Source organism: Ornithorhynchus anatinus, chromosome 9 (assembly GCF_004115215.2).
Source record: "Ornithorhynchus anatinus isolate Pmale09 chromosome 9, mOrnAna1.pri.v4, whole genome shotgun sequence".
In the NCBI taxonomy this organism is placed as follows: domain Eukaryota; kingdom Metazoa; phylum Chordata; class Mammalia; order Monotremata; family Ornithorhynchidae; genus Ornithorhynchus; species Ornithorhynchus anatinus.
Genome location: NC_041736.1, coordinates 35939435 through 35958252, shown reverse-complemented (window position 1 = coordinate 35958252; position 18818 = coordinate 35939435). Strand labels below are relative to the sequence as shown.

Here is an 18818-nt window from a genome sequence, read left to right as displayed (position 1 = left end):
TCTTGACTTTATAGTATAATAGGTCTGGAAGATGTAGTTCTCCCCAGGAACCAAGTTTCTGTTTTTATAATCTGGCATCGAGGGTTTTGCCCCCCTCCCCCTTCCATCCCTCCACTCTTCCCCCCATGCTATTTTTGGGACACTACACTGGAAATTCCTCCTAGATTAAACTTCTTGAGGAAAGGGATTAGACCTATAAATGCTTAGTACTGTGCTTTGCACAAAAATGTTCCAGAAATACCATTGATTCATTCTATTGATATCTCAATCATTTAATACAGTGCTTTGCCCACAGACATTCAACATATGTTGTCAGTTGGCATCAAACACATACTATTAGTTGTGTTTTTAGTGGTATTTAAGTGCTTACTATGTGCCAGGCACTGTTCTAAGCACTGGGGTAAGTACAAGGTAATCAGGTTAAACACAGTCCATGTCCCACATGGGCTTCACAGTTGTAATCCCCATTTTTCAGATGAGGGAACTGAGTCACAGAGAAGTGAAGTGACTTGCCCGAGGTCACACAGCAAAGTGGTGGAGCTGCTCAATAAATACGATTGAATGAATGAAAGAATGAGGGGGAAGAGCAAAAAGAGCAAGTCAGGATGATGCAGAAGGGAGAGGGAGAAGAGAAAAGAGGGGAGAGTCTGGAAAGGCCTTTTGGAGGAAATGTGCCTTAAATAAGGCTTTGAAGCAGGGGAATGGTAATTGTCTATGGGATTTGAAGAGGAAGGGCATTCCAGGCCAGAGGGAGGAGGTGGGCTAGGGGTTGGTGGTGAGATAGGTGAGATAGAGGCACAGTGAGAAGGTTAGCACTAGAGGAGCAAAAGTGTGAGGGCTGGGTTGTAGAAGGGGAGTAGCAAAGTGATTTTGGAGGGAGCAAGATGGTGGAGTGCTTTAAAGTGCCTTGGAGGTGGGTGTCAGGTGAGTATCAAAGTCCTTAGAAGATACAGATTCAAGTGCATAGGCAAGTTCTCCTTTTTAAATCCTTCTATCAGAGGATCCCGGATAAAGCCTCTTGGGAGAAAGGCTTGAAATTACCTTTGCCTTGAAGAGCAAGCTATTGATTGGTGCAGAAATACAGTTGTTTCTCTCGACCTTCCACTCCTTGCCTTCACATTTATAGGTGATGGTTCCTCCCACCTCCAGGCTACTTGAACTATTTGAAAACGAGCACATCTTCTGAATAACTTTGCCTGGCCCTCCAGCACCTATGTTGGGATCTTGACATGAAACCGTCTCTCCTGAATTGGAATAAAAAGAGAGGTACAGATGAGGGAGAAAGGGGAGCTACTCTATCTTGCTGAACTATTTATTTTGCTAATGAAATGTACATCACCTTGATTCTATTTATTTGCTTTTGTTTTAATGAGATGCTCATCCCCTTGATTCTATTTATTGCTACTGTTCTTGTCTGTCCGCGTCCCCCGATTAGACTGTAAGCCCATCAAAGGGCAGGGACTGTCTCTATCTGTTACCGATTTGTACATTCCAAGCGCTTAGTACAGTGCTCTGCACATAGTAAGCGCTCAATAAATACTATTGAATGAATGAATGAACTTTCCTCCTTAGGGTCACCAATACCAGTATTGGTAAGTACTCTGGCTGTGGGCACAAAGATTGTGTTAGGTGGGAGATTGAGTTGTGATGTAGAAATGTTTTAATAATAAAGGTGTAGCCAGTGACTTCCCAAGGAAGTGTTTAAAAGCTATTACAAAGGGCATTCCTTAACTAAGGTCACCACAGGGAAAGATCATGGAGGAAGTAAATGATTATCACCCCTACCCCTACAGCCCTGCTCCCACAATGTAATCCAAGGAAAGTCCACGATTCACATAAGACCTTCCACCAAATGCCCAATTCAGCCCAGAAGAGATTTTGAGAGCAACAATCTATTGGTCCAAGTTGATATGGCTTCCGGAAGCCAACAGAAGAAATGATGTTTTCTTACCGGGAATTAAGTTCAGCGTCATAGGTGCACTTTGGATGGAAGCATTTACTCTGTTGATAATGGTACACGACACTTGAGTAGTTATGGGACATTCAGTAGTGATGCGGGCGAAGTAATTGTAGACATAGCATTCTCGGAATCCTTTAGCTGCTCTTACTGTAGCGAAAGAATAAGACTTTCAAAGACACGGCACTAAGATCAGAGATCTGTATTTCAATACTATGTCCTACCACCATCAGAGCCCACCAATCCACCAATTAAACAACTGTATTTATTGCGCACTCTACGTGCAGAGCGCTACATGAAGCACTTGGGAAAGTACAATAAGTTCGCTATAGGCCCGGAACGTGTCTGCTCATTCTGTTGTATTCTTCCAAGTGCTTATTACAGTGCTCTGCACATAGTAAGCACTCAGTAAATACCATCGATTGATATAGTACATATTAGTCCGTGTAAGGACACAGTGCCTGTTTTGACTTTGGGGCTATTGTCTTGGTCTTTCTCTTGACCCAGGGTTTGCAGGTGAGAAATGATTGAGGTGGAGGGGTAGGGTCAAGCAATCAGGCAATCAATCACTCCTATTTATTGAGTGCTTACTATGTGCAATGTATGTCGTGCTTGGAAGAATACAATAGGGTAAGAGACACATCTCTGCCTTCAAGGATCATACACTGGAGAAACAATGTGCCCTCACAGGCCTGAGAATTAGAAGGTCCGGGGTTCTAGTCCCTGCTCTGCCACTTGTCTTCTGTGTGACCTTGGGGAAATCATTTCAATTCTCTCAGCTTCAGTTACCTCATCTTGTAAAATGGGGATTAAGACCATTAGCCTCATAGGGGACATGGCCCGTGTCCAAACTGATTAGCTTGCATCTATCCCAGTTCTTGGGGCACATAGCCTGCCACATAGTAAGAGCTTAACAAATACAATAATAATTATAATAATAATAATACAGACTAATGGGGAAGAAAAGCAATAAAATAAATTATGGATAGGGAAAGCAGCAGAAGTGCTGTAGAGGTAGGGTGAATACCGGAGTGCTTAAGTGCAAGTGTATTTTGTTCCAAGCATTTGGGATAATAGAGAACTCAGAATTTTATTTTAAAAGAATGTCATAATAGTAGGATATTGTAGTTAAACAATTGGTTTAATCTAAAAACAAGGCACCCCTGCAGTTGGCCACAAAGGCGTAGAGTTAGCCAACTTGCTACTTTGACTTTGTGTCAGGAAGGAAAGGCAGCAAAAATTTCTACTGTTGGCTTTCTGGTCAACGGGACCATTTGGGAACATGGATTTCCTCTCTTACCAGCCGGAAATGACAAGGAACCAATCTGGAAAGTCACTCTGTAGTCTCCTCCTTCAACTAGGCAGCACTTGAAGATATGTGAGCTATTACACGGAACCACAGCTTCCAGGGGATCAAGCATGATGTCTTGTTTCAGAGGCAGAGGGTGAACAGTGACTTCATTGGCTGCCACACTCTGAGTACTTTTATATTTAAATATACACTGATAGGTACCTGAGTGGAAGGAAATAAAACCATGTTATGATTTAAAAATCAGCGGGTCTAGCCATTAATTCCCATCTCAGGATGGCACTTAGAGAGTTTCCAGAACTCTACCATTCTCAGCTATGGGAGGAAGAGTCAAGCAGAGGCCTGTCCATTTCATTTCTAGCTGGGGCAGTAGCAAGTGAGTGGAAGACAACCTGCTACAAGTCAAAACTCACCTGGAATGGGCAGCAGTGGCATGGGAGAGAGTCGAAGGTGGAGGCTCAAGTTTGCTGAGCGGAAGAAAGTAATGGTAAACCACTTCCATATGAAAACTCTATGGATACACTACCAGAAGGATTGTAGAGGGACATGGGGCATTCTGGAAGAGATGCGTCCATGGAGTCGCTATGGGTCGGAGACGACTCAACAGCATAAGACAGGACAAGGCTTTAATAGGTGCCTTTTCAATCCCTGGATATTTTATAGGGACTATCACCTCTAAAGAGCTGTGCACAGGAGGAGTATGGACTAGTGGATAATAATAATAATAATAATAATAATGATGATGGTATTTCTTAAGTGCTTACTATGTGCCAAACACTGTTCCAAGCGCTGGGGTTGATACAAGGTAATCAGGTTGTGCCACATGGGGCTCACAGTCTTAATAGTCATTTTTCAAGTGAGGTAACTGAGGCACAGAGAAGTTAAGTGACTTGCCCAAAGTCATCCAGCTGAAAGTGTAGGAGCCGGGATCAGAACCCACGACCTCTGACTCCCAAACCTGTGCTCTTTCCCCTAAGCCACGCTGCTTCTCTAAGGTCTGAGTCCAAAAGACCTGGGTTCTAATCCTGGCTCCACCAAACTTTTCTGCTGTGTCACCTTGGGCAAATCACTTTATTTCTCTGCGCCTCACTCACCTCATTTGTAAAGTGGGGATTAAGACTGTGAACCCCTTGTGGGACATGAACTGACTCTGAACTGATTAGCTTGTATCTGCCCCAGCACTTAGAACTGTGCCCAGCATATAATAAGCACTTAACAAATACCATCAAAAAGAAAGATTAGAAGATAATGTTATTACCTATAATGAATAGTTCAGATACAGTAACTTTCACTGAGAAGTGTAAACCCGTCAATGGGCAGGGATTGTCTCTATCTGTTGCCAAATTGTACATTCCAAGCGCTTAGTACAGTGCTCTGCACATAGTAAGCGCTCAGTAAATACTATCGAATGAGTATACATCTTTCAGCAAATATAATTGGAAAAACCTTTTTCCAGGGAAGGTAATAGGAGTAGCTAATTTGAGCTTGATTTTTGCTCCTGAATTGTTTCATTGTACTTTCCCAAGGGCTTAATATAGTGATTTGCACACAGTAAACGCTCAATAAATACAACTGAATGAATGAATGGATGAATTGGTGAGAGGGAGGCCTCTACAAATACCTACTAGCCCTGACCAGCTTGGTTAGTTGAAGAGAAGGTTTTTATTGTGTCTAACCCAACCGTCCATCCGTTTAATGCAAGATAGGCAATACAGATGTTTCATTAGTTCCTTCTCCTAATTGCCGATGTAAGTCTACCCAGTTATAGAGCAGAACTCCAATGTCTTTATTTTGTTTGTTATGTGGACCTGAATCTCCAATAGCGCTCATTCAATAAAAAATTACAGTTGCATTTCACCCACCGTTCCACTCCATGGATGCAGTGCCTACTGTAAGCACAGACTCAACTCTATCGTGGTATCTGGTTGTAGTGTAAAACTTGCGGTCTATTTTCACTCCAGCAGAAGTGTTCCAGAACACCATATCGTAGTGATTCACGTCGCTGATGCACTTGATAGAAAAACTTTGTCCCTCAGAAATAGAAATCGGGCCTGGGGTTATTATTAAATTGGCTGAAAGAACAAAATAATTGATGGCTATGCTTAGTACTCTGATCCCATCCAGCTGGGAGAAACAATAAGGATAACAGACACACAATAGAGCATCCTGAGAAGCAGTGTGGCCTATTGGATAGAGCATGGGCCTGGGAGTCATGGGACCCGGGTTCTAATCTCAAGTCAGTCACTTGTCTTTTGTGTGGCCTTGGGCAAGTCACATCACTTCTCTGGGCTTCAATTACCTTATCTGTAAAATGGGGATTAAGACCGTGAGTCTTATGTGGGACAGGAAATGAATCCAATCCTATTATCTTGTATCTTGTATCTACCTATTATCTTGTTATGTTGTATTATCTTATTATCTTGTATCTACCCCAACATATAGTATAATGCCTGGCACATAGTAAGCGCTTAACAAATATCACTTAAAAAAAAAGTGGATTGGTTTCCTAAAGTTTCTTAGCATTACTTTTTCCCAGTTTGGTGCTTTAAAACAACAAATTTGCATTGCATCAGTGGGGAATGTGCTGACTTCCCCCTAGCTGCAATTGGAGCCCCAAAGTCTTTACTACAGTGCCTGGCCCATAGTAAACACTTATCAAATACCATTAAAAAAAAGGCAATCCCATCAACAGTGATCATTTTCTGTACAGTACAACAGTGTATACAAAGATAAACACATACACCCACACACTCTATAAGCATTACAGATGAATGATCATGACTGTTTAAACAAGTTCTTACCCACAGATGAAAAAGTTACCGCAATGTTCCTACTGCTTCGGGCTCCATGGTCTGTGCTGAATTCACACGTGTACGTGCCTAGAGCTCCGGATGAACCCCTCGGACACTGACTACTATTGGCCTTGATGGTATAATTACTGCAGCCTGAACCTGAGCTGGTGATTCCTGAAATGAAAGGACAATCCCAATGCCATTACTGATCGCTGACCTATCCAACTTGGTGGAACGATTAAAAAAAAAAAAGCAGTAAGGCAAGTAACTTAGAGGCTAGATGAGGCAAAATATGGGCGAGGGAGGTTTGATTTGTACAGACCTGCATTTCCATTTGGAGCAAGAGTGGAATCTGTGGGATTTGAAGCATTTTGGGGGAGAGGGTACGTGTGTTTGTGTGTGTGTTATTTGTTAAGTGCCAAGTACTAAGTGCTGGGGTAAGTACAAGAAGTAGCATGGCCTCGGGGATAGAGAATGGGTCCGGGAATCAGAAGGACCCTGCGTTCTAATCCTGGCTACGACACTTGTCTGCTGTGCAGTAGAGGATGAGTCACTTAACTTCTCTGAGCTTCAGTTACCTCTTCTGTTAAATGGGGATAAAGACTGTGAGAGGTGGACTGTGTCCAACCGGATTAGTTTGTAGCTACCCCAGTGTTCAGTAAGAAAGAAAAAGAAAAAAATCAGATCAGACACAGTCCCTCATAGGGCTCAGGGCTTAAGTGGGAGAGAGAACAGGTATTCAACCTCCATTTTACAGATGAGGAGACAGGCATAGAGAAGTTAAGTGATATGTCCAAAGTCACACAGCAGGCAAGTGACAGAACCAGAACTAGAACCCAGGACTCCCTGACCCCCAGTCTTGTGCTGCATCCTGGAGGCCACACTGCTTCCCAATATTATATCTGCCTCTCTCTGCTTCCCCATCTTATGCTTCATGTCAATTTTAGGTTTCCAACTGGCACAATCAAGATATGTTAACACAGTCGGCTTCAAAGGTCTCTGACTCCAAGGAATTCTAGGACATTTTATGCTCCTACTGAAGAGGGAATGAAAGAGATTTCTCCTCTTTGCACCAGAGGAGATATTCCCTGTCAGGTGGGACTGGCAAAAGCAGGGACAACCTTCCTTTTTACCTGGAATATTTATATTTCCGTTCTGCTTCCATACAAAACGACTCAAATTAAAATTGCTTCCACAGCAGCAACTCAAGGACACAGGATTATTGTCACACATCACCTCCATATCTTCTGACTCCACAATTTCCATGGCGGTGACATTTATCTTTCTCCTGGATTCATATTCAAATATGTCATAGGTCAGAGTACAGATATATTCACCTGCAGGAAGACAGAGTAGGGTATTACAATGCATGCATTTGTTCTCCGAAGTAACTAAACCCAATCACAGTTATTCATATTAATGTTTGAATCACACTCTAGACAGAAAATTCATTGTGTTAGGGGAACATGTCTATTAACTCTACTGTATTGTACTCTCCCAAACACTTAATACTGTGTTCTGTACACAGTAAGTGCTCAATAAGTACCACTGATTAACAGAACAGTTTCCTTAGGGTAGGATTGCAGAATAAAAGCAAAACCATAGGTTAATTACCAATTGAATTTATACTGCCAGTTAATCTAGGTAAGTAAGGTCCCTGGAGATGTGCAATTGAAAATAGAATTGGGGAGGTATGGAAGCGTTTGGGGAATTGAGGGGTATTATAATTTTTAAGAGGACCTGCGTGGTGAAGAAGTTCTGACAGCCCATTTAGTTCTTGAATAAAATGTTTAATCTTGGAACCAAGCTTCTGCTTTTTTAGATTGAGTAAGGTTATAACTGTCTTCTTTTGGAGTACTTCCCCATAATCAGATTGAATTTTAATGCTGGTTTTATTTACAACCCTCTGTTACTTCGAGATAAAGCTGAAAAGTTTACCTTGGTTTAAAAAAAGTTCCCTTCTCCTTGAAATATTCTTATAATTTCACATGACTTTGGAGGACTTGATGAAATGATTAGAGCCCATTTCAACAGAGCAAAAATAATGGAAGCTCTATGTAGTATAGATAAGAACAGCCCTCTAGGATGGGAGCATAAGGTGCGTTGTGAGGACTAGAATGTGAAAGATAAATACTTTGAAAATTAAGTTCTGTGGTTACTTATGATCACAAAAAAAAGGCTTGATGGAAAAGCTTGTCCCTTTGGGCATGTAGTAGCTTTGCTATTTGATCATTAACCAGTTTCATTGGGTTTTAATACTGCTTTTTAATATATTTTTGTTTTGACCAATGTTTTTGGAACTTGGGGAAAAAATCAATACACTTTGCATTACGAGAAATTACACTTCATTTGGTGCACTTTCATTTAGCACTCTGTTCATGGAACCAATTAACATTAACTGGTGTAGAGCAGTTTTGGGGGGATTTGGTTGTTAAATAATACACATATCTCCTCCGTAGCAATTTTAGTTCCCCGACATTATCCAGATAATTTCCTTGACCCTCTGCTTCACTTTAACCTGTATTCAAAATCAGTGCTGGAACTCAGTTAATTTTTTTCAATGGCAAAGATGTCTTGCCCTGATATTTTTGTTTGTTTTTGCCAGGGTTCATGGCATTCTCTTGTTCAGTGAAACGTAGGCAAGAGTAAATAAACGTACTGGCATCACTCAGAGAAATGTTGGTAATAGTAAAGACTGATATTGAAGTCTGGTTGCTCAAATAAGTAAAAACTGAATGTTTGCTGTCATTTTGAAAACCAACGTAGAGTCTATCCAAGCGGTGCCAGGTTACATTTGTAGACTGAACTTCTGTTTCACACACCATGGTCACTGTGTCTCCTTCAAAAATGATATCTGGAGTGATGGAAAACTCTGTTTCATCTGTAAACACAAAAAGAGAGGGTTGTAATCTAGGAGGAAATGAAACGTGGGGTCTCAAAATGCCCTTCTACCATCACCACTGCAAAGTAGAAGATTCAAGTAAACCATTAATAGACCACAGACCTCTGATGACTAGACATGGTCTTCACAAGACCAAGATGCCTAAGCGTTTATTAAGTTTATTGACAAAATAATGGCATTGTTCCTATGAGTCTTTAATCCAATTTATCCCCACAAGAAGGGAGGGTGTGAACTGGAGTAAACCAGGTGAGAGACGCTTCTATACAGTGACATGGGGGAAGGAGAAGAGCTTCCTCACACTTCTAGTACCTGATATCAGGTCTCCAGGCCCTCCTGATTTTCACGGGGGAATACCTGAGGTAATGGCAAGGCCTAATGGCATTTTTATCCTCAGGGAAGCAGCCCCGATTGTACCCTCAAACCATGCAACTCCAACACACCCATAGAGAGGGAGAGGGCTGAGAGGAGAAGCAGTATGACTTAGTGGTTAGAGCACGGGCCTGGAAGTCAGAAGGAACTGGGTTCTAATCTGGGCTCTGCCACTCATCTTCTGGGTGAGCAAGTCACTTAACTTCTCTGGGCCTCAGTTACCCATCTGTAAAATGAGTATTAAGATGGTGAGCCCTACAGAAGACATGGACTGTGTCTGACCTGATTACTTTGTATCTACTCCAGCATTTAGAATGGTGCCTGCCACATAGTAAGTGCTGAACAAAATACCTTTATTTTTTAAATGGAGGCCTACAGAGTCCCCGCTGGTGATTTGCCTCTGCAAAGAGACATCCGAGAAGAAAGCGGGAGACAGTGTTGCCTAATGGAAAGGGCTTGGGACTAGGAATCACTTTGCATGGGTTCTAGTCCTGGCTCCACCAATCACCTACTGTGAGAACTTAGGCAAGCAGCATTGGCCTAGTGGAAAGAACATTGACCTGGGAGCCAGAGGACCTGAGTTCTAAACCCAGCTCCACCACTTGTCTGCTGTATTGCCTCAGCCAAGGCACAACTCCTCTGTGCCCCAGTTATCTCATCTGTAAAATGCGGATTAAAAGTGTAAGCCCCTTGGGGAACACGGACTGGGTCCAATGTGATTAGCTTGTATCTACCTCCACACTCCGTACGGTGCCTGGTACATAGTAAGTGCTTAATAAATATTGTCCAAAAAAGTCACTTAACCTCTCTGGGCCTTAGTTTCCATATCTGAAAATGGGGATTCAACAACAATTCTCCCTTCCACTTAGACTGTTTGGGGCAGGGACTGTGTACAATCTGTTTATCTTTCCAACTAGCCGTGTGGAAAGAATGCACAGAAAGTACTGAATAAACACAACTATAATCAATGATAATAATGATAATAATGGTGCTATTTGTTAAGTGCTTACTATGTGGCAAGCACTATACTAAGTACTGGGGTAGATACAATATAATCAGGTTGGACACAGTCCCTGTCCCACATGGGCTCACAGTAAGTGAGTAAGTAAGTAAGTAAAAGGGAAAACAGGTAATGAATCTCCATTTTGCAGATGAGGAAACTGAAGCTCTAAGAAGTCAAGTGACTTGCTTGAGATCACACCTCAGACAAGCAGCAGAGCTGAGATTAGAACTCAGGTCCTCTGCCTTGCAAGACAATGTGCTTTCTGCTTGGCCACACTGCTTTCCTATAGTATTATTAATTAAACAGAAGAGCGCGTACTAGCTTCGGTGCACCCATTGCTGGGTTCTTAGAAAGAACGGTTTCTTTGTGATTAGTATACGCAGAAACTATTTTACGAGTGATAATCCTATGAACGCTCAGCTTTATAGTGAAGATTCTCCATCAGAATTACACTTGACCAAAATCACTTTCCAAAGAGGCAACATCACACCGTACACAGATTCATAAAGGCATAGAGGAAAACGGAGCAGACTCTTACTGTCGACAGCTGTTTGAAAGGATAAGGGTTCCATTCTGTATGTTGCGTTGATTATTCTTGATACATGGTCATTTGCTTTTTTGAGCTGCTCAGGAGTTGGTGTCGTTGTCTGGACTTCATAAACAACCACAACGCTTCCAGGCCTAAACAGATACCAAAGTTTTAAGAGTTGAGTGAGGAACACGAATTGTCGGATGAAAGCAGGGATGTTGTGGATTAGAAATAAAGAAATAAAAGTAGTCAAATGTAATCTACATTGGGTACAGATAGATACAGAGAGAAAGGATTGTTTTCAAAGTGAGAAAATTTTGTTAATCCAATCCAACTGGCTTTTCTTTGGTAGGCACATTCATAAGTGCTTACTACAGTGCTCTGCACATAGTAAGCTCTCAATAAATACCATTGATTGATTGATAGGATTTAGGAGTAACTTTTTTCTGTTTAGTTCCTATCGTCTATCTGAAAAGAGAATAAAGATATTCTTACCTGAAACCCGTAACTATGGCTGATTTGAAGCCAGGTAAATATCTGTAACCTTTTGTGAACTGAAAAGCAAAATACATTTTAAGATGTTTCGGGGGTCAAAAGCAACTAGAAAACTCAAACTATTTTCAGGATAGAACTTCAAGTGTGATATTGAGTTATCATGAGTCTTACAGCAATTTTAGTCAGAAAAATCCCACAGGGTTTTAAAAATGGGGGAAAATTCTTTTTTTTTTTTTTTTGCTTTATTCTATTCCTAAAATAAACCCATCCTTGGCACTTTTAAAGGCCCCACTCCGTAAACTGAAATTGAAAGTCTTACAAGCTGACAAATTTTCAAAAGCCTCATTTTCTCGAAACAAAGCAAGAAGCTAGATTCTAAGCCCCTTGTATGCAGGGATTATGTTTACAAACTCTGTTATACTATACTCTCCCAAGGTTTTAGTCCAGGGCTCTACATGCAATAAATGCTCATTAAATTTCATTGATTGATTGATTGATTTCAGTGCTGGTCACAGTTGAATATTAGTTGAAAACTGCTCGCTTCTCTGAAAAATGAGAGCGTCAAGTGAATTTTTTTTCATTGAGGTCCCCGGGACTAGTACGCACCGCTCCTTCCAAATCTGTTTTATATGACCGATACAATGCCGATGAGGAATTCCACAGATCTTCCTGAAACCCCAGGTTGAGTTTGATGGACATCTTCAGTATAACATCTACCAAAACATAAGGAGACACAAAAGAAGAAATCCATCACTAAAAAAACCATTCTTAGGTAGGAAATAGTCAGTGGATTTTATTTTGTTGCATCCTTCTGTATTGTTTCTTGAAACTGTAAATATCTTGAGAAACAGAATGACCTAGTGGAAGAGGCAAGGGCCTGGGACTCAGAGGACTTGGTTCTAATCCTGGCTCCACCACCTGTCTGCTTTGTGACCAACTCCTCACTCTAGGCTTCAAGGCTCTCCATCACCTTGCCCCCTCCTACCTCTCCTCCCTTCTCTCTTTCCACCGCCCACCCCGCACGCTCCGCTCCTCTGCCGCCCACCTCCTCACCGTCCCCCGGTCTCGCCTATCCCGCCGTCGACCCCTGGGCCACGTCCTCCCGCGGTCCTGGAACGCCCTCCCTCCTCACCTCCGCCAAACTGATTCCCCTCCCCTCTTCAAAACCCTACTTAAAGCTCACCTCCTCCAAGAGGCCTTCCCAGACTGAGCTCCCCTTTACCCTCTGCTCCCTCTACCCCTGCCCTTCTCCTCTCTGCAGCTAAGCCCTCTTTTCCCCCCTTTCCCTCTGCTCCTCCCCCTCTCCCTTCCCCTCCCCTCAGCACTGTACTCGTCTGCTCAACTGTATATATCTTCATTACCCTATTTATTTTGTTAATGAGATGTACATCGCCTTGATTCTATTTATTTGCTATTGTTTTAATGAGATGTTCATCCCCTTGATTCTATTTATTGCTACTGTTCTCGTCCGTCCGTGTCCCCCGATTAGACTGTAAGCCCGTCAGAGGGCAGGGACTGTCTCTATCTGTTACCGATTTGTACATTCCAAGCGCTCAGTACAGTGCTCTGCACATAGTAAGCGCTCAGTAAATACTATTGAACTTCACTTTCACCTCTGCAGCATCCTGAATCCACATGCCATCAGATCAATATTCCTTAATAGCACTCTAACAAAGCAGATCATGAAGTCATGTATAATGGCCAAAATGAGCATAAGCTAATGCCTACGTACAAATATCTTTCTCAGATGTAGCATAGCCAGGTGGATAGAACATGGGTTTGGGAGTCAAGGGTCCTGAGTTCTAATCCCAGCTCCACCACTTACCTGTTGAATGACAATGGGCAAGTCCTTTAAATTACCTGCTCCTCAGCTTCCTCATCTGTACAGTAGAGATGAAATAACTTCTCCCTTCCTCGTTGACTCTGAGCCCCACGTGGCACAGAGACTGTGCCCAACTTGATTTGTATCTAGCCCAGTCCTTGGTATGTAGTAAATGCTTAATAAATATCTCCATTATGATTATTTTACAATAATAATAATGAGTATTTATGATATATAATATCATTATGCTACAATTATCATAATTATGATATTTGTTAAGCACTCACTATGTACCAAGCACTGCTTTAAGAGCTGGGGTAGGTACGAGGTAATCAGGTTGGATACAGTCCCTGTCCCTGTAAAATCCCCATTTTATAGTTGAGGTAACTGAGGCACAGAGAAGTTAAGCAACTTTCCCAAGGTCACACAGCAGACAAGTAGTGGAGCCGAGATTATTATTATTTGTTCATTCATTCATTCGATCGTATTTATTGAGCTCTTACTGTGTGCAGAGCACTGGACTAATCACTTGGAAATTACAATACAGCAATAAAAGACAATAAAAATAACAAATAAATAAATAAATAAATAATAAATAAATAAATAAATAAATAAATAAATAAATAAATAAAAGCAATACAAAGAGATGGTATTAAAGTCCGCGGGGGGAGACAGATATTAATACAAGTAAACAGGCATTAATATAAATAAATAGAATTATATAGAGAGAGAAGCAGCATGGCTCAGTGGAAAGAGCACGGGCTTGGGAGTCAGAGGTCATGGGTTCGAATCTCTGCTCCGCCCCTTGTCAGCTGCGTGACTGTGGGCAAGTCAATTAACTTCTCTGTGACTCAGTTACCTCATCTGTAAAATGGGGATGAAGACTGTGAGCCTCATGTGGGACAACCTGATTACCCTGTATCCACCCCAGCGCTTAGAACAGTGCTCTGCACATAGTAAGCACTTAACAAATACCAACATTATCATTATTATTATTATATATAAGTGCTGTGGGGAAGGGAGAGGGAGGAAACACAAAGGGATTGAGTCGAGGTGATGCGGAAGGGAGAGGAAGAGAGGCCTCTTGGGGGAGGTGTGCCTTCAGTAGGGCTTTGAAGGGGGGGAAGAGTAAATGTTTGGTGGATTTGAGGAGGGAGGATGTTCCAGGCCAGAGGTGGGACGTGGGCCGGGGGCGGCGGCGAGACAGGAGAGATGGAGACACAGTGAGAAGGTTAGCACCAGAGGAGTGGAGTCTGCGGGCTGGGATGTAGAATGAGAGAAGGGAAGTGAGGTAAGAAGGGGCAAGGTGATGGAGAGCTTTAAAGCCATTAGTGAGGAGTTTCTGTTTGATATGTAGGTTGATAAGCAGCCACTGGAGATTTTTGAGGAGGGAGGTGAAGTGCCCTGAACATTTCTGTAGAAAGATAATCCGTGCAGCGGAGTGAAATAAGGACTGAAGTGGGAAGAGGTAGGAAGTTGGGAGGTCAGAAAGGAGGCTGATGCAGTAATTCAGTCGGGATAGGATGAGTGATTGTACTAACGTGGTCGACACACTCCCTGAAATGGGGCAAGATTAAGGAATTGTATGGGGACTCTGAGCCCTTGAATCTGTTGCTGACCTTGAAGATTTTCTACTTTGGCTTGTCCCTGTACCCTTGCATGAGGAGAACAGGCTCTTTGATTTCCCCACCGCCCAGCAGCTCAAACCAGTGACACCCCCCGGGAAAGGAGAGGATATCCAAAGGTCTGATCCCTTTGGGGCCCAATACAGGGCAAAGAGACTCGACATAACTCAGAGGGCTGAAAAAACAAGGGAAAAGAGTCATAGGCCAAAGACAATAGGCATTCCCTGAACCTAGAAGTGGGGCATGCACCTCATCTTGGTCACACAGATGTGATATATGGCAGAAGAACCAAGAAGGTCATAAAACAGGAAAGTGTGAGACATTTTCGTTTGCCAAGGGAACAAACTTGGAGTCCCTGGAATGGAGGGGGGAAAAGTAGAGATAGCGTATGTAAACAAAGTGTTATTGTGAAGGACCAAGGGTTTCTCTTCAGGAATGTAGCGATAAATGCAGGAGCGATCTCAGATTGCAGAGTTTGCTTGGACGAACTACTGAAGAACACTGTTAAGCACGTATTTTCAGAATCGCGTTTTGGCCTCAGACCGCAGCCAGGGGGACGTGATCTTTGCTAGCTGTCAGATTCAGGGAAAATGTAGGCATTCCAAAGCCGTCTAGATTGAAAACTCCTTGAGGGTAGAAAGCGTATCCTCCTACTCCGTCGTATTGTACTCTGAGGGAAAAGATGCCTGCCTACTTGTTTTGTTTTGCTGTCTGTCTCCCTCTTTTAGACTGTGAGCCTGTTGTTGGTCAGGGATTGTCTCTATCTGTTGCCGAATTTGTACGTTCCTAGCTCTTAGCACAGTGCTCTGCACACAGTAAGCGTTCATCAAATATGATTGAATGAATAATGATAATGGCATTTGTTAAGCGCTTACTATGTGCAAAGCACTGTTCTAAGCACTGGGAAGGATACTTGGGGCTCATAGCCTTAATCCCCATTTTACACATGGGGTAACTGAGGCACAGAGAAGTTAAGTGACTTGCCCAAAGTCACACAGCTGATAAGTGGCTGAGCCGGGATTTGAACTCATGACCTCTGACTCCCAAGCCCGGGCTCTTTCCACTGAGCCACGCTGCTTCTCTAATGAACTAGACCATCTTACCCCAGGCCCTACAAACCTCTGATCACCATGACAGAGAGAGAAGAACAGGAAGCCAGCATGGAGATAGCAGGTCCTCTCCATAATTTTTTTTCAGGCCACGGAGAAAGCCCCCATAATGACTGTCAGCATCTTTGCAAAGCCAACGGACAATGAGGTCAAGGTGGGCAAGTGGCTGGAGCATAACTCCAACACCCAAATCTCCAGGTTCTTCCTCCCTCTTCATTCAACCGTATTTACTGAGCGCTTACTGTGTGCAGAGCACTGTTCTGAGTGCTTGGGTGAGTACGATATAACAATAAATGGACACATTCCCCGCCCACAACTGGCAAATGACTCCAAGTCTCAACTACAGCAAGTCAGTGACTAATTAAATGTGGTATCTGTTAAGAGTTTACTACGTACCACGCACTGTACTAAGTGCTGGGGTGGAGACAAGCAAATCGGGTTGGATATAGTCTCCGTCCCACGTGGCGTTGAGTCTTAATTCCAATTTTCCAGATGGGGTAACTGAGGCACAAAGAAGCAAAGTGACTTGCCCAAGGTCACACAGCAGAGAAGTGGCAGAGCTGGGAACTCAGGTCCATTCATTCATTCAACTGTATTTATTGAGCGCTTACTATGCACAAAGCACTGTACTAAGTGCTTGAGAGTAGAATATAACAATAAACAGACATTTTCTTTATACAACAAACCTGTGGCCTGACTCATTCATTCAGTAGTATTTATTGAGCACTTACTATGTGCAGAGCACTGTACTAAGCACTTGGAATGTACAAATCGGTAACAGATAGAGACAGTCCCCGCTTCCAGTCTAATCGGGGGAGAGACTCCCGGGCCTGTGCTCTGTCCACTAGGCCTTGCTGCCAACTGAAAACTAGTGTGCTCTCCCAAGTGCATAATAAAGTGTTCCACACACGGTAAATGCTTAATAAATACGATTGATTGATTGATTGAATGATTGAAGCCAGCTCACCAAGATGGCAACCGTACTGGAATTGAATGGGTTTAGAGTCGATTCTTTACCTTTCAGAGAGACTCGTTGGCAGGAGGGAGCTTCAGGAGGCGGTCTGGTGAGACAGCTGCAGGCCCGTCCCAGGGCTGCCCTGTGGTATCCTGGGCAGGCGAGATTCGTGCGGCACGTCTCAGGGGGCCATCCATAGCCGCTCTCACAGGAGCAGTGGCTTTCATTCCCACTGGTGCTGCACACTAGGATAAACCCCAACCCAGAGAGAACAGGACCGTGATTATGCCGGGCTCGGTGGCGGACACTTCATTTCCTCTGGCAGTAAGGCAGTCTAATCTTTCAAACATCCCAACAGGACTCTAGACGGTTGTTGTTTACGGCATCTGTTAAAAACTTACTATGTGCCAGGCACCGCACTGAGCGCTACGGTAGATACAAGTTAACCAGGTTGGACACAGGCCCTGTCCCACATGGAACTCACAGTCTTAATCCCCATTTTACAAGATGAGGTAACTGAGGCACAGAGAAGTTAAGTGACTTGCCTCAAGGTCACATAGAGGATGAGGCAGAGCCAGGATTAGAATCCAGGTCCTTCTGAACCCCAGGCCCATATATTCATTTCTTTTCTTGTTGTTTTTTAAATGGTATTTGTTAAGCGCTCTGCCACTCATCGGCTGTGTGACCTTGGGCAAGTCTTATCACTTCTTTGTGCCTCAGTTACCTCATCTGTAAAATGAGGGTTAAGACTGTGATCCTGACATGGGACATGAATTCTGTCCAACCAGATTAACTTGTATTTACCCCAGCACTTAGTACAGTGTCTGCCACATAGTAAGTGCTTAGGAAGTACCAATAAAAAAAGTAAAATGTTTCTCCATCCTCAGGATTTTTCCTGGTCAGTTTTGGGATAATGATAATAATGATGGGGTTTCCTATCAGGGATGATGGATAAGCCTCAGTCTGGAGATTTCAGAACCAAGGAACAGCACAGTGGAATTGACTATAGTAAGCGCTTAACAAACACCATCATCATTATTATTATTATTATTATAGCACTCGTGGTTTGCACAACATCTAGCACACTCTTACATCTGTGTTAGTCATTTTCTGCCAGGGCCAGAATGGCGATGAGTGAGTAGGTGGGCTGGAGTGCTGCACAGTGTGAAGTGCATGTCTAGTATGGGCCTACATTAGCCTGCTACATGCAGTGTGGCCTAGTGGAAAGAGCACGGGCCTGCCACTTGCCCGAAGGGTGACCCTGGGCAAGTCACTTAACTGTGCCTCAACTGCCTCATCTGTAAAATGGAGATTCAATACCCGTTCCCCTTCCCCGATAGTCTGTGAACCCCGTGGGGGACAAAGACTGTGTCTGACCTGATTATCTTGTGTCTCCCCCAGGGTTTAGCATAGTGCTCGGCTCATAGGACACGCTGTTGCCAAAGAAGAAGTGGTCTTGACGGTCGGCCGGATATAGAGCTTCCAACTTCCCGAGCCGTGGTACTCACCTGTGGTTACCTCGATGCTTAAAATGTCTGTTGCTCTGCCTGTGGTTTGCCCAAGGATCGGAAAGCCGAGGTTCTTCAGATACTCTTTGACGGGCTCCAGGAAGGAAGCATTTTCAAAACTCAGCTCAACATCAATCACGTATTCTCCAGGCGTGAAGGTATTCGAAGCGACTGAAATGAAATGAGGACACTGTTAGCCCCCAGACAAACACGGGGAGATGTGCTATTAAACTTACTATTATTTATATCTGGCGGAATTGAGTGAGAGGAATCTAATCCTCTGCCCCGGGTCAGCTGTGTGACTGTGGGCAAGTCACTTAGCTTCTCTATGCCTCAGTTACCTCATCTGCAAAATGGGGATGAAGACTGTGAGCCTCACGTGGGCCAACCTGATGACCCTGTATCTCCCCCAGCGCTTAGAACAGTGCTCTGCACATAGTAAG

At 43.3% G+C, this 18818-nt stretch overlaps 1 protein-coding gene across 4 annotated transcripts in view; it reads right to left on the bottom strand.

Moving 5' to 3' along the window:
* ADGRF5 (adhesion G protein-coupled receptor F5) overlaps window positions 1–18818 on the bottom strand; it is an 88934-nt gene that overhangs the window by 19657 nt on the left and 50459 nt on the right. For all 4 annotated transcript variants that reach the window (XM_029071940.2, XM_029071939.2, XM_007666985.4 and 1 more), the window contains exons 4-15: window positions 18376–18546; window positions 16930–17112; window positions 11963–12069; window positions 11357–11415; window positions 10871–11013; window positions 8718–8939; window positions 7192–7395; window positions 6068–6232; window positions 5129–5338; window positions 3258–3470; window positions 1952–2107; window positions 1042–1244 (exon numbers count right to left, since the gene is read on the bottom strand). In XM_029071940.2, coding sequence (XP_028927773.1) covers window positions 1042–1244; window positions 1952–2107; window positions 3258–3470; window positions 5129–5338; window positions 6068–6232; window positions 7192–7395; window positions 8718–8939; window positions 10871–11013; window positions 11357–11415; window positions 11963–12069; window positions 16930–17112; window positions 18376–18546 — 2036 coding nt within the window. The remainder of the gene's footprint in view (window positions 1–1041; window positions 1245–1951; window positions 2108–3257; window positions 3471–5128; window positions 5339–6067; window positions 6233–7191; window positions 7396–8717; window positions 8940–10870; window positions 11014–11356; window positions 11416–11962; window positions 12070–16929; window positions 17113–18375; window positions 18547–18818) is intronic.